The sequence below is a fragment of the Pinus tabuliformis genome, chromosome J (assembly GCF_031772625.1).
Source record: "Pinus tabuliformis cultivar Carrire ecotype Pingquan chromosome J, CPIR1, whole genome shotgun sequence".
Classification (NCBI taxonomy): domain Eukaryota; kingdom Viridiplantae; phylum Streptophyta; class Pinopsida; order Pinales; family Pinaceae; genus Pinus; species Pinus tabuliformis.
Genome location: NC_142295.1, coordinates 1181961267 through 1181983617, shown reverse-complemented (window position 1 = coordinate 1181983617; position 22351 = coordinate 1181961267). Strand labels below are relative to the sequence as shown.

The 22351-nt window shown below is 32.5% G+C and overlaps 1 protein-coding gene across 1 annotated transcript; it reads right to left on the bottom strand.

Annotated features, from left to right (window-relative positions):
• Nucleotides 1-1548: 1548 nt before the first annotated feature.
• Nucleotides 1549-2345, bottom strand: LOC149231290 (calmodulin-like). The gene has a single exon (XM_089376258.1). It carries the CDS (start codon nucleotides 2219-2221, stop codon nucleotides 1652-1654), a length of 570 nt encoding a protein of 189 aa, XP_089232384.1. The 5' UTR covers nucleotides 2222-2345; the 3' UTR covers nucleotides 1549-1651.
• Nucleotides 2346-22351: the final 20006 nt, after the last annotated feature.

Below are 22351 nucleotides of genomic sequence, written 5' to 3'. Positions count from 1 at the left end.
CTAGGGTCAAAAGAATTCTCCTCTGTGGAACATGTTGAATTTTTGACTCTAATTGTTTCTTTCGAATCCAAGAGAAACATAAATAAATTGGCTTGTGATCTGATTTCAAATCCCACAGCTGATCTCCAACCAAAACTTCTTCCATTTTCTCACACAAACAGCCAAAACTTCTTCCATTTTCTCACACAAACCATGCGAGAAAATTACATAATCTACCACACTTGCTCCATTGTAAGTATTTCAAATGAAATTACCAGGCTTTGCCCATCTACTCAGGCCATTAAAAATAACTAAATCAAAGGCCCCACATAGAATAAGAAATTGTTCACCAAAGAGATTGCAGCCCAAAGAGATGGGGAATAGAAACAAATTTTATTTAGCAAAGTGGTCCATTTTACAATAAGATGTGTAACTTCTTATTTTTTTCTCAAGTTCAAGTTGACTTTTAATCTTTTTATACATGGTTAATTAGGTAAATGTGTGCATTGGTAAGACATTCTTCGTGTTGCAATAGTTTTTTTTCTTATATTTATGAAGCCTTCAACTGTATCAACCACATTAATATTTTTAATGTGGTTGTACTAGTTTATATTTTTTCTAATTTATCTTTTTATGTAATATGCCTACATATATATATATACGAAAAAACTTCTCGCATATATTGAATTTTATAGATATATTAATTAAATTATGAAAAGTAATGGTTAGGAATATGAATGATTACATTTGTTAAATGGATGTTCACACACATCATATTTGTATATTTAGAAATATTTTTAATTTTAATTATATGTTTGTTAAGTTAAATTGTTTGTAATTGTATTATTAAAAACTAAATTATAATACAACAAATTGAATTGAATCAATTTATTATGATTTATTATTATTATCATTATTTTTTATTTAATGTGTCATTTTATAGACACTACAACATTTCTTCTTATATTGAGCCCACATTTAAATGTTCATATTCATTTATGGAGACTACCCCATATCCTTTGTATTCCATTCTAGAGCACCTTCTAATGCAATTATTAATTGTAAATATAACTAACCTAGATCCATCTAACTCCAGATCTATCATGGACTAACATGGATCAAATCCCTCAAGATGTAAACATTACCTCAAATTATTAGTTGAAAGTTATTAAATCTAATAATATTAATATTAGTATTAGATTTAATAATAACAATAATATTAATATTAATCTTTTAATATTAATAATAACAATAATATTAATATTAATCTTTTAATATTAATATTACGTTTAATATGTTGTTTACATGGTATGATAATAAAATTTATAATAAAACTACATCAAATTAATTTTTAAATTTGATATGAAAATATTTATATATTTAAAGGTAAAAATATTTATATATTTAAATATTTTAATTTTAATGTAATCAACATAACCATATACTCAGGCTATATTCCAAAACACTTTATATTTATAAAGACAATATTCGAATATCACGATATAGAATCTACAACCATCAAGAATTGTAATCTGGGTGCACAATGCCAAAGTTTTATAAAGGAGATCATTAAAATAAAGTTTCCTTACGGAATAATATTTAAGTGACAGTCCAACCTGTTACAGACCAAAAGTATCCGAATCTCCGAATGCAGAAACAGCCAAAAGACAAATTAAGCGAAGCCATTCATCATCGGCATCATCAGCCGAGCAAAACCTTCGTAGCGGACGCCACATTTGGCGGAACCGCCTGCCGCCTCTATCATGTCCGCCAAATCTTTCAAACTCATCATTGCAGTGCAGCTTCCGCCGCTGCTGCTGGTGGCGCTAGCGGCGCAGGAGGAGAAGAAGGTCTTCAGATCCTCTGCGCTTACAATTCCGTCTCCGTCCCTGTCCATCACATTAAATGCCTCCTTCAACGCCAGCATCTGAGCATCATCGGAGCTCGATCTGGTTTCTTTAATTTCTTGAATTTCCGGTAAATTCAGCTGCAGAATCCAGCAAAACTCCTCAAAGTCCACAGAGCCGCTGTTGTCGGCGTCGGCAACAGATATCATGGCCTCCATTTCCTCTCTGCTCAGCCCCTTTCCCAAGCTGAAGAAATGCTGGAGATCCAACAAACTGATTTTCCCGTCGCCATCTTTGTCCAGTACGTTGAACGCCTCTTTCACCTTCCATGGTTCCTCCCTCCACGATTTTATTTCTGATAGCGCTCCCCTCCTCTTTCTGCTGTGAGAACGCATGACTGGCAAAACCGAATCGAAGAACAATGAGCGTTCAGCTCCGGGCGAGATTATCGAGTGGCCGAAGACAAGAACTTTGCCCTATATAAATATTCATGTAGTGAAAATATTTGCTGAGAGAAACTTGGGGATGAAGGAAGCAACACAGAAACACGTGTGGGATGTCATGGATTTGGTCATAACAAACACCTTTTCCACTTCCTAACCGTCAATATGGACTGGATTCTCATTCTACGTTTCCGTTGATCCACGTAGCTTCTTCACACCTGTGATGAACAAGGCATAATCGCTCCTAATTTCCAAGAATGATGACTAGGAAATAAAGTAAAAACGCTTTACATGGACCGCTGTCATCTGTCAAATAGCTAAATTTCAGTGGACAGGTATGTATTTAATTAATAAATGAGATGTGTTTTCCTTAGTCCGTCTTAGAAAAAAATCTTTAAATGTTTTAAAAATCATAAATAAATTTGTTGCGACGATAAATCACATTGGAGGACTGAAAATAGGACAAAATTTTGATGATGTCATTTTTATAATATAGATTACATGGTTTAAATTTAACTAAAAATTTAATATTTCAATTTTAATGTGTTTTTTAGGATATTGAATTTATTTATACATTTAAAAATATATTTTAAATAACCAGAAATAAACATATAAACATATAATCTAGTTGAGCGGGCGCGCGCACACACACACATATATATATATGGTTTTTAATTGTGATTTTTTGGAAAGTTTTTCTTATTTTCGAATCTAATTTATATAAAATTTGGTAAGGATTCATTGAATTTACAAGTTTGACAAGTGAACTCTTGATAATCGAATTGTCCAAAGGGTTTTTGAGGGTGTAGAATCCATATATGCAGTCAAAAAACAAGTTTAAACAGCACAGATCAAAATTTGGCCACAAATATTTTTGCCAAATCGAAACAAAAATCAACTAGAAACTCCAAAAAATCACACTTCAACTAGAAACTCCAAAAAATCACACTTAAAAGACTACTCCACCTACATATATTTTTAAAATATTATCTCCTTAAAAATTCAACACTTTAAAATTATTTTGTTTATTAATATTTAAATATATTTCAACATTATATCTGAGCAAACTAGCATGTAATTTTGTATCATATATACAATATTAATATTTCATTAAAAGTCATTTAATTAAAATTTAAATGGAAGTTGTAACTTTACGGGTCACCGGTGAAGGCAATTTAATGGACATTGCATAAAGGAATTTTAGATGAATTTTAGATAAATGTCTTTTATGGATGTTTGGAACCAATTAATGTGGTTCATCCCAAAAATTCTCTTATGTCATTTCTACCTAAAAACATTTTTAATTCATTATGCATCGCAAAGAGAGTTGAAACTAAGAATTCATGTTTTTTTTATGATTTATGATTTTATATACACGTTTTTAGTGTGGTTCATCATCAAGGTATAGATAGACAACTTGAACCCAAAACTATATAAATACAGTAGAAATGCAACAACTAAATTCCAATTGATAAAATTAATGAATATTAGAGAAAAAAATAAAAATCATTAAAGTTAAAAACTGAAAATTAAAAACAATAATAACAAAACATATCAATAAAATAAAATAAAAAGTAGCTAAAAACATAAAAATTAACCAACATAGTTTGTATATATATAGATATATAGATATATAAAAAGAACCAAATATATAAAATAAATAAACAAATAAATTTAAATAAGATAAAAACAAAAAAAAATTTAACATAATTATAATTTAAAAAATAAAAAACCAAGCTATAAATTTAATAATAATAATAAAAATAATAATAATTAATATTAAAAAAATTATTATTAATAAAAAATTTAAAAGAAACAAAAATCATGAAAAGAGGGAATATTATAATGCTAACTAAAACCAAACAAAAAGCCATCAAATAAAGGGATCAACCCAATCTCTTAACACCCCGCAAAGAACAAAACTAAAAATGAAAGAGAAACAAAAATATGATAGGGAAATTTGAAAGGGAAATCAAGCCCTAAAAATGAAAGAGAAACAAAAATATGATAGGGAAATTTGAAAGGGAAATCAAGCCCTAAGATGTTAAGAGATTGAGTTGATCCCCTTCTTTGACGACTTTTTGTTTGGTTTCAACTAGCATTATAATATTCATTTTTTCTATGTTGTTTTTTTTAATAATATTTTTTAAAATATTATTTATTAATTTAGTAATTATTATTATTTAAATAATAGTTTTGATATTTTTATTTTTTATTTTTTAATTATAAGTTGTTGAATTGAGGTTTCTATGATTTATATCAAGTTTATGAGAATTTTTTCCGCGTAAATCACATGATATTTCATTTGTCGACGCATTTCGAATCTAGTGTGGTTCATCGTTAGGACAAGTTGAAGAATCAGATCTAGGTTGCATGTTTAAATAATCAGAGCAGAACATTTAACGACTATATTTGACCAAGCAACAACCTAGGTTGCATGTTTAAATAGTCAGAGCAGAACATCTAATGGATATATTTGACGAGGCAACATCTATATTGAACTGGTAGGCTAGACCAGCTAATGACTATATTTGACTAGGAAATGGCTAGTTGGATTGGACTAAGAATTATCATGTTGTCTGATTCTCACAAGCCATCAAGGTTCCCCAATCAAGCAAGTAACGTATCCAAGTCTACCACCTATACAAAGGGCACCTATACAAGGGGCCAAGAGAGGAGGTCACGAAGGACTCAATACAATGCTCAACTCAATCTACATTAGGCTTAAATATGTTTTTTGACTTATTAATTTATATTAATAAAACAAATAAATAAATAAATTTAAAATATAAAAGAATTATTCTTATTATATAAGACTTAAATTGATTTATTTTAATAGCTTTATTAATAAGATCGTTATAACAATTCTAACAAATAGGATTTTAATTTTTATTAAACTAACGTACCATTAAAAAAAATAAAAAATTAATAAATAAATATGAAATAGTTAATTATATACCTTTTATGTATATTTAATGTAAATTCATATTAACTATTTAAATTTAAATCCCTTTTAATTTAATACCTAACTTACTATTGATTTAATAATCATTTAGATCTGTAACTTTAACTTATTTTTATTTAGTTTTATATTTAATTTTGTTTTTTAATTAAATATAGTCTTGCTCTCCTATCCCTTGGTCCAGTCCAACTAGCAGTCAAATATAGTCGTTAGCTGGTCTAGCCTATGTGTTCAATATAGCCGTTGCTTGGTCAAATGTAGCCGTTAGATGTTCTGCTTTGACTATTTAAACATGCAACCTAGATCTGATTCTTTAACTTGTCCTCACGATGAACCAAAATTGGTTGGTTCCAAATGCATCGTCAAATGAAATATCATGTGATTTAGGCCGAAAAATTTCTCATAAACTAGTTATAAGTTATAATTATGTTAGATTTATTATTGTTATTGTTAATGGTTTTGATTTTATTCTTTTTATATATATATATATATATATATATATATATATATATATATATATATATATATATATATATATATATATATATATATATATATATATTTTAAAAAGTCATGGTTTTGACCCTATTTTATTTATTATCCTTTGTCTATACTTCAGAAAAATTTTCTCTTCCTTTTATTTTTACCTATTTCTATTTATATTTTTATGTATTCATTTATATATATATATATATATATAAAACTATGTTTGTTAATTTCTATTGGAATTGTCTTTGGTGGGACTTTTTGGAGTTTCCGCTGCTGGCGTTTAAATTGTGGTGAAATCTTGATTTATGTTATTTAAATTAGTTTTTTGAGTGTATATATGGATTCAACACCCTGAAAACCCCTACGACACTACTATTGTGCAGGGGTTACCCATCAAACTTGTGATTTCAATGAATTCCTGCTAGATTTTGGAGAAATTAGGCCAAAAAAGCTTCCAAAAAATCACACTAAAGACAACTCGATTTCTATTTTTTAGCTCCTTTTTATTTCTATTCTTTACTATTTTTTTGGTTTTTTCAATTTTAATGATTTTTATTTTTTCTCTCTAATTAATATATGATCTTTGGTTCCAACTATCTATTTATGTCTTGATGATGAACCACAATAAGTGGTTCACATCAACATAAAAACATTTATGTGATTTTTCCTTAAGATATTTATATAAAAATTTAAAATTTTTATACAATGTAATTTAAAAAAATGGCTTAATAAAGGAATAGTCTTTAAGTGGGACTTTTTGGAGTTTTCGCCGGATATTTTACCAAAATCAAGCGAAAATTTTGTGGCCAAAACTTAATTTGTGTTGTTTAAACTAATTTTTTGACTCATATATGGATTCAACACCATCACTCGGATTGTGAAGAGTTCACTTATCAAACCTATGATTTCAATGAATCCATACTGGATTCTAGACAAATTAAATTGAAAAATGAACCAAAATCTTTCCAAAAAGTCACACTTGGTGACTACTCACTAAATAAACGTAATTTTAATAATTCATATCTATTTTCAAAGCTTATAAATGTTATTGATATCTCAATCTCATTATATTTTTTTAATAATTGAACATTAATATTATGTAGTTATATATTTTCATATATATATATATATATATATATATATATATTATTTTTATAATTAAAAAATAATAATTTAAATTAATAATTTTTTTCAACTTATTTTTTAAATATTTTAAATTATTTTTTTAATAAAAAAATCATTCTATATTAAAGTATAAAACTGAAAGTATATTTTAAAGGTAGATTGACTCATTATGTTGAGAACTAGATTTCTTCAATACTACTTGTTTTTATTAAAGGACCACAAAATAACCCTTAATCAAGTGATTCTAAATACATGGATTAAATGATTGAACTCCAAGATATGACTTAGACAAAGTCCAAAAAGCTCATGACATATATCCAAATGATGCATATATATCTATTGATTGTTAAGCTCTATCTTGAGATAAGAGAATTTTGTATGTATTCCTCGATGATATTAGAATGAGGCTAGAGAAGAAGACCCTCCTTTGAGAGAGAGTTTAAATATATATTATGTTCACGATAAATATTATTGGATGAAATTTAGACTCACAATATCCTTCAACAATCAATGTGCACAAGGCCCATATTTTTTATTTGTACCTTATCTTGCATCTAGAGTATAACCAATTTAGAGTCCCAAATACTTCAAGATTGGCTAATTTCAAAAGTGCATATGAAGTTTTAAGTTCTCTTAAGTTATTGGAACATGCCCCTATGTTTGCCTTTACATAAAACTAATGGTTGTTAGAGAGTAATAATGAAAATCCCAAACAATGAGCCCATTCCTCCTCTTGATTAGATCCATTAAAGTGATCCCAATAACTAGGTTGATTGATGACAGCGCTGAAAGTAATGCAGTGAGCCTTTGATTTCAATTAAACTTTGAGAGAAGTAATAAGTGACATAACTTGAATTGCCATTAGGTATGTGTTGACTCTGTGGTCAACACCATCCAAAATATTTCCTACACAAGAATTTTGGAGCCTATTGAGGATCTGATGATCTGTCATTCCATAGTCACTTCATGATATATTAATGTTATGCTAAGTGTTTAAGTCTTCTTCTCAATTTCTAAGTGTCAAAGTCACTTTCTCACTCGTGTTCAATCTATAAGACGTTCATGAGCGCATTTTTTTATGCAAGATTGAACATGCATAACACAATCCATCAAGATAGTACCTGTGAAATGTTCAACTTATGTCAACATTCATGTGCACTTTCATTGATAGTCTCTCATTTTTTGTTGTGATTGTACTTTTATTTTCGTGAGCTTTTCCAACATTCACTTTTACACACCTTCGCTTTCGCAAGTGTTACTTTCATGTTTATGGCTATCACTTTTTCTTGTTTTCACTTTAATTAGTGTAAATTTCATGTTATCCTAGCTTTGGTATGTGTATCTTTTGATGTCGTTTGCATTTGCAAGTGTCGTTTGCACGTTTCTCATACTATCGCAAGTGTTGCCTTTTTGCATGGGAAGTGTCGCACATTGTAACAAAAAAGTTGTGGTTCATCGCGAGAGGAAAATTTGGTATCAATGGGTCATATTTACCACTTAGGCATGTACTAGAACCATTCCCAAATTTTGTTGCTTTGTGGTATTAGTGTCGTCACTATCATTGCAAAGTGTATATTAAGTGTCTCACCTAGTCGAAGGGAGTCAATTGTACATTCTTAAACAGAAGTTATGATGCATTCTCCTATATTACTTTGTCTTATTCATCATAAGGAAATACATCAAAATATTCCCCAAGTCCTGAGCACTATCGTACAAGTGTTGTCACTATTGTTGCAAATTCTACCCCAAGTGTCACAGTGCGAGGAGGTTGTTGTATTGTTGTCGCAATGAGGGGATCACGTTGTTCTTCTGTACTGATTGTTCAATGTTGTGTCATCAATTTTTTTAAGTGTGTGTGATCATTCATAAGTTCAATCCTGGTCTCACTTCTACCTTACTGATCCCACACTTAGCCAAATCCTGAAAATATTTCTACCCAACCAACCTGACCCAACTCAACCTCCTTGAACTACGCACTATGTAGTAGCAAGGCTCAAGCTTCCCCTTTGCATCCTCGAACTGTGCAATGCATAGTTCTTGTGTCCAAGGACTGCACATTATGTAGTCTTAGTGTTCAACCTTTCCCTCTTGATCTCCACAATTGTGCAGTTTACCCTTCCAGTTAGTCTCCTTCTATGCATTACGTAGTGGCAAGCCTCAAGTTGTCTCACTGCCTTCTTGAGATATGAAACTGCGCAATCCCTAGGCCTCTCTCTCTCCAAAATTGTGTAGTGAAAAACTTCAAGCCTCAATAATTCCTCCTTCATCTCCTCGATTGTGCAGTCGTCTTGCCCATGCCTCCCTAAATTGCGCATTGTGCAGTCTCAAGCCTTAGTCCCTCCTCTTGACCCCTGGAACTATGCACTATGCAATCCCTAAGTCTTCCCCTTGTCCAGTGCCTAGTCCTAACTCAATCAATCATTTTCATAAAGCAAGATAGACTAGGATATTTTTGTATTGATGTCGTCTTGACATGAGGAGGTTCCACTTGTAGGTATTACATATTGACATGATAGGATGCTGCTAGGAGAGGAAGAGAAGGATATCATATGACAAGAAACTTGTGAAGTTGGAACCATGAAGAATTCAGTGAGTAAGAAGATGAAGGGACACTATCTTACCACAGAAGATCAAAGATCTAGATCATATGAAGACTCCATATCAATCAGCCCCTTGGAGGATGAAGATGAAACACATGAAAGATCCATCGTGAAGATGCAAAGAAAGCAACACAAGGAGAATCTTAGCAATGCCACATCATCATGAAGTTCCATGTCATCATTGTCAAGATTCATCTCAAGAGTCACATGTGTCATAATGTCTTACCACATAATTTGTGGAATGTAATTATGTAATTCTCGAAAATGAGAAAATGTAAAATATGTGGAAGACCAAGGGTCCCACATGGAATACGAAGAGTCACTATTGAGTTCTAAATTCATATAGAAACTCAAAGGTCATGTAAAAATTCAAAAAGTCACGATAGAATCTCTAGAGTCATGAGGGAGGTCAAGAGTCACATGGGAGGTGGAGAGTCACCTCATTTGTTATAAATACACTCACATAACTCAAGTAAAAGGAATTTTGGGACTTGAACTTTCACCTTGGATTCTCTAGCATTGGCATATGAGAGAAGATATTTCTTTAGAGGAGCAAGTGGTGACATAATGTTCCATTATTGGGGCCAGTGTAGCAGCATTGTACTTGTATATCTTAGCTCTTCCACTTAATATATAAAGCTCAATGAGGAAACACATTTTCATGCATTATTGTGAATATAGTAATACTATTATTTATATCTTTGTGGTATATGTTTTTTTCACATGTACTAAGGAAATTGAACTATTTCAGTGGCTTTGGTACTTATCTTGTTGAAGATGTGTTGTATTTGGTTTTATTATCATGGTTATCTTGAGAAAAAATTTGTAGGTTAACGAACGATCCTCTTATTCTCTTTTGTGTCTCTTTTAGGATAGTATTATTACTTTTCTTCTATAGGCTCACTCTCTTTCTACTTGCCGTGAAATTACCTTACATACATTGAAATTGTGTGTCTCACAGTGTCAGCTTACTTTCTTGTTTCAAAGAATGTTTGTATAACCTCTTATGTTAATAATGGAAAATCCTTTAGGACAATGGAAACCGGTCATATTTCCATTTTGGGATCTTATTCCAAATGGTGTGAGGTATAATTGGGACTTCACATCGAGGATACCCCCTTAGTTGACATATTTCCAGTCCCATCAACATTTGGCACTAGAAGGAGGTCCATATGACAAGTTATTCCCATCAATTTTGTTTTGAATCTCTTATCTTAAATTTCTCTTTCCCAAATCATAATCCCAGAGCATTTTTCTAACCTATCTCCTGGTAAACTTTTGATATACGAGGAATAATTTCATGACTTGTCTCAATTCGGGTTTGATGGTGAGGGTGGTACATTCATAGTCAAACATGTATCTGATTTTCTTGTTTTTTGTAAGTCTCATGAAATCAATGATGAAGATGTAATTTGTAAAGTATTCACCCTCACTCTTGAAGGTCTAGTTAAGAAGTGGTGTCAAACTTTACCATCCACTTCCATTCATTCATTTGATCAATTTCTCAAGGAGCTTCATCAATCCTTCAACATGTATGATTATCAAGATGTATGTAATAGGATTGATATGCCCAGAATGAAGTCTCATGAATCTGTAGAGGATTTTCTTAGTTGATTGTTTCACCTTTTTTATAAATTTCATGAGGGAGTGATTGATTCAATTTTTATCAGTGAAAATTTTCAGAGCTTAATTCTTCTCTTCTTGGAATATTTTGAATCCAAACCCCCATATGAGGCTGCTCTTCCAACTTATGTTGATCATGAGACACCCAAGATTTGTGAGGAGGCATCTTATTTTCTGTTTTCTCCTTGTCCTCCTCTTTTTCCAGTACCCATTTGGGTGCCTCCAGGTGATGATGTTAAAATTGGGAAATTTTAAAATCAAGTTGTTGATTCATTAATTCAACCTCCCCCCATTTGCCATGATATATGTACTATTAAGGAGGACTTGGATTGGTTCAACAATGGCATGGAGCCTAAATTAAAGGTTGATCCCTTGGATTTTCAAGATCATATTAGTGGACATAAGTCCAAACCTTAATATGATCCAAATGAAAACTTAACTGCCTCAAGGGATACCTTTCAACCTCTACTATCCATATCTCATGATTCCATGTTTCATGATCCGCTTGATCAACCTAATTCAACTCTTAAGGATTCTTAACCTCTTGTTTCAAGCAATGATCATGTAGAAGATAGTTTCATTTCATAGGTAGAGGAGTAAAGTAGTGAACACATGTTTCATATTTCTTCCCTCTTCTAGGTTGACAATCTTGCATTTATGGTTGATCACCGATCTCACAATCTTGATAACCTATCAAATGATTCCATTCAATTTGAGACTTTAGAAAACCATCACCATGACATCTCTATTTCCATTAACACATGTGATGTTGTATATCCAAGTACATCAAATGATATATTTCCTTCTCTTGATGGTTGGAATTGTACGGTATTGATTTCGAATCTATTTCTCATAGTTTACAATCTCCATTTATGCAATGGGAGTATATCTTTCAGCTCGAAATGATTCTGAAATTTCTTCAAGTCATGCATCTTCAAGTATCAAATTTGAAGAAAAAAGTTGTCAAGTTTTTGAATCTTTGGTATACCTTGTTGAAGAAAAGGGATATCAATATGAATGTTACATTGGTGTGTCTGTCTTCAATCATTATGATGGTGAAAATAATATTATCGAGCATAACATCCATGTTAATTCATTTTTCTTACAAGCTCAATATGATCTAGCACACTATTCATTGTACTTGAATGTTTTCAATGGGTTTGTTAGACCAACAACTCCTCTTAATTCTGTGGATCCTTTTCCTATTGCTTTTGATTGTAATCAAGTACGGGGTGGTGCGATCTTATGATGAGAGGATGAAAAGCTTTAATATATCATTCATGATTTATTCAATTGTAAAACTTTCATATGTTAACAGGAATATGTTACAACTCGAAATGATCAAGGGAATTTTTTTATTGACGTATCTCAATTATTTATCCAACAAGAATATGATATTTTTAATCTTAAGTTTGATCAAACCGATGTAATTAATAGTGTTTTCATTGATACATCTGATTATAGTGATGCATATTCACCTGTTGATTTTTCTAAGCCACCCAAATTCAATGATCCACAATCAAAAAGTTCAAAGATCAGTCAGGAATTCAAGGCACTTCAACCCTTGTTGATGGTTATGTCAGGTTCTTTCAATCCTATTAAGATCTCTGAAATAATTTGGATCCATATTTTCACGCATTAATCTTTCCTTAATAGTTTTCTACTGGTTGTGAGTTCATTTTTAAAGGATTTTCGATATTTTCAAGTTGATATTCATGATCTTCAAGGCAACATTTCTGATCAGATGAAAGATTCATGTTTGGTTAAATCTTCATCATGTGAATTTCTTGCACTACACCGAGGGTTGGAAAACACATCTTTTGCAGATCTACATAGTTTCAAATCTTGTCATTCTAATTATTAAGATGAAGGTCATTTTGGGTTGATGGATTTCTCTTTGTCAAACACTTCTGAGATCGATCACCTTCCTATCACTTTTATGTATGCCATAGGGTTAATCATATTTTTTGGACAATCTCTCTTCTTGAATGATATAAAATGCTTCAGTCGTTTGGCGAATCAAAACCCTTGTGTTGATATGAATACCTAGTTTGATTTGACCCTTACTTCCAATCTTTCGCCAACTTGGTATCCTAATTGGTTTCCTAAGTTTGTGATGTCAATGATTGTTTTAAATTCCTTAAGCTCTCATATTGTTTTCATAATGTCTAATCATATACAAATCGAACCAATGGAGAATCGAGGATCTTACAGTCACCAATCTAGTCATAGTCGTTTTACATTGATTAATTTTGTTGAACCCAGCGATCTTCATGATTTTCCATTTCATTGTTCAGATGCTTGTTAGATAGTTGAGGCACTTCAATGTGAGCTAATGGTTATCGTGGGTTCTCACCACCTTGATAAAGTTTTTGGATGAGACTAGATTGAACTCCCTTTGGAAGATTCTCTTTATGATTTAATTGTGTTAATTGAAAATTCATTTTCTCATGAGCATCAGGGTTTTCAAATATTTTGTTCTAGATATCATGATCCAATCACTGAATGGTCAGAGAAATCTTACCTGGAAAGCTTTGTCGCAAATAACAGGTTTCGATATTTCTTAATGTTTTCTAAAACTGAAAAACACAAATGAATGTACTTCCAAGAGCGACCTTAAAGGTTTGTATGATTGTCATTTCAAGTAACAAGGTAAAGCTTGAGACTGGTTAAAGCTAGTTAGTATGGCACATCTTTCTGTTGATAAGAAAGACCTTCGATCCACAGTGCAAGTTTGTCAAATTGATTTCTTTACTCTTGCAAAATGCTTTATACTACTTTTAATTGCTTGTATCTTTGTGATTGCAGGTTGAGAGCGGTTATGGTGGCTACATTAGAAATTCCATTACACTTAGCCCTAACCTTCTAGCTTGTTAGGTTAGGAGTAGGTTTAGGTGCATTTAGTCCCCTAGTTGCATTACATGACCTTTGCATTTTACTTTGCACTAGTCCTTGCATTTGGATTGTTTTCTTTGTGTCTCTTCCAAGGTTTACTTCTGCTCTGTTTTGTTTTTGTCTTCTTGTTATGCCTTTTCTTGTATTTCTTGCTTTTGTTTAGTAAGATTTTGCATGAAAATGCTCTCACTTGGCTCAAAATGCAATTTGGAAAAACTTTAAAAGGGAGATTATGACGATGAGTAATGATTGGGTTGTCTATAATCCTCTTCTCTATCTTTGGGTTACATATCTTTGAAGTCAATGATGTATCAATGGAAAATACAATCCATTCAAACAGAAAGCCTTTGGTCAAACCATAAAACCCATATATATTATATGATACTCATTCCTTGTCTCAGTTTTGTAATTAAATGGTGTTCTTCTTGCCAATATAATTGAGTAGAAGAAGGGAAAGGTGAAAATCAATAGCAAGAAAATTAACATCATAGGTATATATAACCTTCTCGGAGAGAACAACATATTATTCTCTCAATAAGTTAGGATCCCTCTTCTACCCCAGTGAAATAATTAAGTGACTAAGCACAATTCTATAAGTAAATAAATAAATGGTGAAAAAAGAGAAAGACTTCATGTGTAGAGAGGTTAAGAAAGTAACTTTGTCGAGGTGATTTTCAAGCTCACTGGCAGCAAAGCAATACTTATGTTTGTGTAGTGACTCTGCTAGGGTACTGTTTAGGCCTGCTAGAAGTGGGGAACCACCAAAGATGAAAACTAAGCTTTCTTTATCTTAAACTCACAATTTTAAATTACCCTTCCCCTAAATTGAAACAACTATGATTTGGAAAGACTTGTGAATGTGTTTAACTAAGAAAAGGAATAGATGAGACTATATCCATAAATGGGTCAAATGGGGAAGCCAAGGTAATCCATGTGATAAATCAATACTTCCTGAAAGATTGACACCTTGAATTTAAAGATAAAACATGAACAAAGAAGTTGGATTTCTACCAATGTGTCACCAAGTGTTGACGTTGTGATCAACACCCTCCAAAATTTTGCCTACACATGAATTTTGGAGCCTACTAAGGATCTAACAATCTTTCATTCCATAGTCATTTCATGATCAATTAATGTTATGCTAAGTGTTTAAGTATTCTTCTCAGTTTCTAAGTATTGAAGTCACTTGCTCACACATGTTTAGTCCGTAATAAGTTCATGAGATAATTCTTTTATGCAAGCTTGAACATGCATATCACTATCCGTCAAGACATTTCTTGTGCAATGTTTAACCTATTTCGATATTTAGTGCCCACTTTCATTAGTAGTCTCTCACTTTTGGTTGCGATTGTACTTTTATTTTGGTGAATTTTTCCAACTGTTGCTTTTGCGCACCTTCACTTTCGCAAGTGTCACTTTCATGTTTACGACTATAATTTTTGTCTTTTTTCACTTTAATAAGTGTCACTTTCATGTTATCCTCACTTTGGCATGTGTCACTTTTCATGTCATTCACATTTGCAAGTGTCGTTTTCACTTTTCTCTTACTATCGCATGTGTCGTCTTTTGGAATGGGAAGTGTCTCACATTGTAAAATTAGAGTTGTGGTTCACTGCGAGTGCAAAATTTGGTACCAATGGGTCCTATTTACCAATTATATATGTACTAGACCCATTCCCAATGTTTATTGCATTGTCGTGCTAGTGTTGTCACAAAGTGTATCTTAAGTGTTGCACCTGGTCGAAGGGAGTCAATTTTACATTCTTAAAGGGAAGTTCTGATGCATTTTCCTATACTACTTTGTCCTATTTATCATAAGGAAATACATCAGACATATTCCCTATCTTGAGTATTGTTGTACAAGTGTTGTCACTATCGTCACAAAGTGTAGACTAAGTGTCGCACTTGGAGGAGGTTGTTGTATTGTTGTCGCATTGAGGGGATCATGTTGTTCTTGTGTACTAAGTGTTCATTGTTGCCTCATGAATTATTCTAAGTCTATGTGATCATTCATAAGTTCAATCCTGATCTCACTTCTACCTTATTTATCCCACACTTAGCCAAATCCTAAAAATATTTATGCCTAACCAACTAGACCCAACTTATCCTCCTTGAACTGTGCATTGCATAGTAACAAGGCTTAGGCTTCCCCCTTTCCTCGTGGAATGACACAATTCGCAATTCCTGCCTGCAAGGACTATGAATTGCATAGTATGAATCCTCAAATTTTCCCTCTTGACCTCCACATGCTAGTTTTACCCTTCCATTCAGTCTCCTTCTGCACATTGCATAGTGGAAATCCTCAAGTTGTCTCACGGCCTCCCTAAGCTATGCAATTGTGAAATCCCTAGGCCTCTCTCTCTCTAGGACCGTGCAATGGGAAACTTCAAGCCTCAAGACTGCCTCCTTGAGCTCTTCAACTATGTAGTCATCTTTCCCATGCCTCCCTAAACTGCACATTGTACAGTCTCAAGCCTCGGACCCTACTCCTAACCCTTGGGACTACCTAATATGCAACCCCTGAGTCTTCCCCATGTCTAATGCCTAGTCCCAACTCAATCAATCATTTTCATCAAGTAAGATATACTATATATTTTGAGACTGATGTCATCTTATCATAAATTGATTCTACTTATAGGAACTACATCTTGACATGACAAGATGATTCTCAAAGAGGAAGAGAGGGAGATCATATGAAAATACACTTGTGAAGATGGAACTGTGAAGAAGTCAGTGAGTAAGAATATGAAGGGACACTAGCTTACCACAAAATATCAAATATCTCAATCACATGAAGACTCCATATCAATTGGCCCCTTGGAGGATGAAGATGAAACACTTACAAGATCCATCATGAAGATGCAAAGAAAGTAACAAAAGGAGAAACTTGGAAATGCCACATCATCATGAAGTTCCATGTCATCATTATCATGATTCATCTCAAGAGTCACTTGTGTCATAGTGTCTTGCCACATTTTTTGTAGAAGGAAATTATGTAATTCTCCAAAATGAGAAAATGTAAAATATGTGGAAGACCAAGGGTCCCACATGGAATATGAATAGTCACTATTGAGTTCTAAAGTCATATAGAAACTCAAAGGTCATGTAAGAATTCGAAAAGTCATTGTAGAAGCTCTAGAGTCATGAGGAAGGTCAAGAGTCACATGGGAGGTGGGGACTCACCTCATATTTTATAAATACACCCTCATAACTCAAGAAAAAGGAATTTGAGACTTGAACTTTCACCTTGGCTTCTCCAACATTGGCATAGCAGAGATATTTCTTGGGAGGAGCAAGTGGTGACTCAATGTTCCACTATTGGGGCTAGTGTGGCAACATTGTACTTGTATATCTTGTATCTTCCACTTAATATATGAATCTTGATGAGCCAACACATTTTCATGCATGTATCATGAATATAGCAAGACTATTATTTATACGTTTGTGGTATATGTTTTGTTCATTTGTACTAAGGAAATTGAACTATTTCTGTGGCTTTGGTACTTATCTTGTTGAAGATGTGTTGTATTTGGTTTTATGATCATGGTTGTCTTGTGAACTACTTTGCAGGTTAACTAACGATCCTCTTATTCTCTTGTGTGTCTCTTTTAGGATAGTACTATTACTTTTCTTCTAGAGGCTCACTCTCTTTCTCCTTTTCGTGAAAGTACCTTATATACATCGCAATTGTATGCCTCACAATGTCAACTTACTTTCTTGTTTCAAAGAATGTTTCTATAACCTCTTATGTTAATAATGGAAGCCAAGGAAAATCCCTAAGGACAATGGCAACCGACTGTATTTCCGGTTGGGGCTCCTAATCCAAATGATGTGAGGTCTAATTAGGACTTGAAATTGGGGAGACCCCATTGATTGACGAATTTCCAACCCCGTCAACATTATGGATGGAGATATTTTCATAAAAAATTATTATGTTTCCAGTAATAAAAATACCACAAGCCACTACTAGTAGAGCCCTATACTTTTTCAATGTTTACACGTCAAAGAAGCATAAGAAACAATATTCAATATTTAACTGATTCCATAGTCTTGAGCATTTTATATGTAGTTCACCCTATTTCCCCACATGTTTAGAGAAACTACACTGAACAATTCAATGGAAAATGTCTTCATTAACATCATGAAATAAGACACATATACCTAGACTTGGAAAACCCATATCTGAGGTCAAAATGTGACTTTTTAGAATCAACCAAAACAAAAGGATACTCTTGAGTGGATCCATGATATTCATATTTTCTTTTACCAATAGATGTTGTCCTTCAAGTCAACCTTTAGTAGAGAAAGATAAACTAACCTAGCGACATATTGACCTCCATCAAAATTGAAAGTTCATAATAGCTCATCCTCTCCATGCCCAATCCTTATTTGTGCATGCTTTAGGTAAGAATTAAACCGATCCCAAGAATTGAGCCACATATTATCAACATTCAAATATTCCATGGAGAACCACCCTTGTTTTCATATTGAAGGGGTACCCCCCCCACCCCCCACATTTCTATTGAGTGTAGAAATGTCTCTTTCTTATAAGTGACCAACCAAATCATCTAGAAAGAAGATATATTTGTTGCAACTTTAAATTGAATCATTTTCGATGTGTACCATTGTACTATATCTAACCCACAATTCCAAATGTTTTCCAACCATTGATAATGCATTTGAGAGAGCTCTCTATTGATTATAAGCATTTATAGTTGACTTGTGGTAATAACGAGTCTAATCCTACATAGTCCCATGCAAAATAAATTTACTAATAAAAATGTTATCCATAAACTATCCTGGGTGAGAAAATCCCATAAGAGTTTCCTAGCCAAGGCATTCCTGAATTCCACAATTTTATTTGATACCATCCCCTAAATTCCTTGGGAGGGAAACCCATGATCGACAAACAAGATGAGACCCCAAATATTTGATAGAACCCTTCCAAAAATAATTGAAGGTAATATTTTAAATATGATTCAAAATACATTATGTATAAGCACTAAAATATGTCAATATATTATAATTTCCTCCAACATAGATGTTATTAGAATAAGTCAAACCCCATGGGAAATCCAATAATTGCATGAAATGTGTATTTGTCTCCCTACTTTGGATTGTAATCATTTCCAACTAATAATATTATGGCTTGATATTGAAACCTAATAATTTGAATCTTTCATTTAGAGTATGCACTTGGAACCCAAAGTTATCTCCATTCCATGAGAAAATTAAATGGTATATTTTTTACCATAGTCCTCATATCATTACAAAAGATCTCAATAATCAATTTGTACTTCTCACCTTCTTATAGACTAAAATAGAAAATAAGAGCATGTCATCCATAAATAATTAGTGATTAAGGTTAATGGTTTGTCCTATAAAAATCCCTTATATCTAATGGATTTTCGGTATTTTATGAGAAATTGATTGAGTCCCATGCAATAAGCATAAATAGGTAAGGAAAAAGTTGAAAACCCTAACAAATACCTATGGATGGCTTAAAGTAATTTGAGCTTGCACTAATAATAAATACTAAGAAAGAAGAAGACGTAACACATTCCATGATCCAATTAACGAAAGAAAAACCAAACCCAACATGTGTAAGGTGAAATTTCAAGAATGTCTAGGAAACCGTGTCATAAAATTTTGAAATATCTAGCTTTAACACAACTATGTACTTACCAAATTTATATAACAAATGCAACCATTATTAGGTTTATTTGATAGCCTCATGGATCAACATACCTTTAAGAAAAAAAAATTGTTCGTCCAATATCACCCTCACCAACAAAGGTTTTATCCTTATTGCAATATTGTTTTCCATATCTTGTAGATATAGTTACAAAATGAGTTAGGTAAAAAATCATTAAAAATTTTAGGATAGATAATTCGAGGAATAAGTGCAATGAATGTAGAATTAAATTTGTCAAGAATCCTCCCTATAATTTGAACTTGTTCCACCACCTTGAGAAGATCAAGCCCCACAATATCAAAAAATTCTACAAAAAAATCACTATCCGCCTATTTGACCTAGAAATTTTGTCCTTTTGGAAATAATAATTCCAAACAATTATGTTGATGTCACTAGTTGATATAGCTCCTCATTTTATTCAACCTCTACAAATATAGGAATTTTTTCAAATAGCTTGAGCATTGAACCTATGTCTTCATGTTGAGGAGGCTTGAAGAGGTTCCCAAAATTATTGATTCCTAATAATGTCAAGTCCTTCCAAGTATTGACTTTGTTGCAAGCTTCATTAGTCAACTCGCAAACGGTTTTGAATTTCTTCCTATGGTTGACATAGTTAAATGAAAGCAATTTATCTCTTAATCAGTTGCTTCTGACCACAAGGCTTGACTCTTCAATCTCCATTCCCTTTCCTTGTCCAAAAGAAACTTAACTCTTTGCTTCTCCAAGCGTTGCAATTGATCCATTCATTATAATCCATCGTCAAATTCAAAGGAATCTTACTAACTTTAAATTTCACTAATTTGAATAGACCTCTATTTCCTTTTATTTCTAACCCCTTCCACCACCTTCCCCTTGAGAAAGTTTACATTATGAGAAAATTAAGTACATACATGAACACCAAAATCTACACCATAAGGAACCCATGTATCATAAACCAAAACCCGTAATTTTTTCTCCTCTTCCCATTGAGGATTATACTTAAATGGAATGCCAGATTTTGATACACCTTTACCAAACTCCAAAAAATGGAAATTGTTTAGATATGCAAGCCTTGCTAATTCTTAATAAGAATTGATCAATGTATGGAATTAAATATTGATGTGATAAAAATCGATCGAATAATTTAGAGATTGATCCTTTCCATACTTTGTTATTAGACCAAGTCGATACAATTTCAATATTATCCAAGTATACCCAACTCCAGCTCCAGGGAACGAAACAAGGTTGTTGATGGGATTTCTAAAGAAGGCATGCACTTGGATAGGGCTATTTGGCGTGACTAAATTCGCTGGACAAATTTAGTATCATTTTTTCCACCGCCCCTTTTTGGAGGAGCGTGTTGCAGATGGTCATGGTTGAATTTTCATTCAAATCTTCCTTTTTTGTAAATATTTTTTGATGCATATGAAAACTATAGTATTTATTTTTTGTTTTTGATTATAGTTTAGTTTATATATTTTGGTTCTTCATGCATAATGACTGAACATATTTGCTTTTTTATACAACTTATTTTTGGGCCGTTATTTTTTGCGGATAGTATTGTAACCTTTAGGTATATACTTGATTACTTCTAGCTTCGTGTGGGATCAAGTAAGATCCCAACGAATGCACAAATGGGTGTATATGCAAAATGTTCTTTTTTCAATATAAAATAACTAGCATGTTTAAAATGATCAATATAAAAATTTGGCAATCTATTCTCCCTAGCATGAAACCACATATATCAGATCGACCTAAGATGAGATTGAGTTCAACCATAATGGTAATATTATCCACTTGAAGCACCCAAGTGAGCATGTTTTATCCCAAAAAATTTCTTTGTCATCAGATGGCCCATAAATGTTCAAAATATGAAAGTCCATATCTAGTTCTTAACCATGGGTTGTGTTTATTTTTCCTAGTAATTCTCATAATTAGGCCTATGTATAAAACATGAACATAAACACACTAAAATACACAAAAATTCAAGAACTTTTCATAGCATAAATGTAATAGCAGTGAACCAATAAAGTACACAATATTTTTTCAGACCCAAAACTTGTTTATATTACAAATTTAATACAACAATTATAGGGCTTCCATACCAGGGATCATGGCCCTTACAATTAGCCATGATACAAGGAAAACTAGGTCTTGAGATCAACAACATTTGACTCTCAATCTACCTAAGAACAAGAACAAACTTGACTTACTTGTTGAAGAAGTGCTCGACCAAAACCCGTTCAGTCCACTTGTCTTAAACACTTGGTAGGTCCTTTTCCACCTATACTCATAAAGAATATTTCTCCTTTAACACCTATACACATCAGCTACTCACTATGTAATTTCACCTTCAATAAAGGTACATATCATCTCCACAAATATTCCTTCTCACAATGAATATGATACTCAAATATCACTATACATAGGCTCAACTAATAACCTTCTCACAATGACTTTCCTTCCCTCAAATCACTGTATGGCAGCCCTAACAAGTCAGCCTTATCATAGTGGTTTAGCCCTTCCAAACCACTATATAATCAACATTGTACACACTTTCCTATCTTACATTCAACAATAGACTTTCACCATTTAATATTTGCAATCATCTATATTAAAAAAAAAACCCAAATATCTCTTAAGTGGTCTCTGCTCAGTCTTGAAGAGTATCAACCGTGCACACATAGTATTTAAGGATTCCTATCCCTATTATA

What these genes read in the sequence shown, in the direction of transcription:
- LOC149231290 (XM_089376258.1), bottom strand. Translation starts at nt 2,221, where the DNA reads ATGCGTTCTCACAGCAGAAAGAGGAGGGGAGCGCTATCAGAAATAAAA.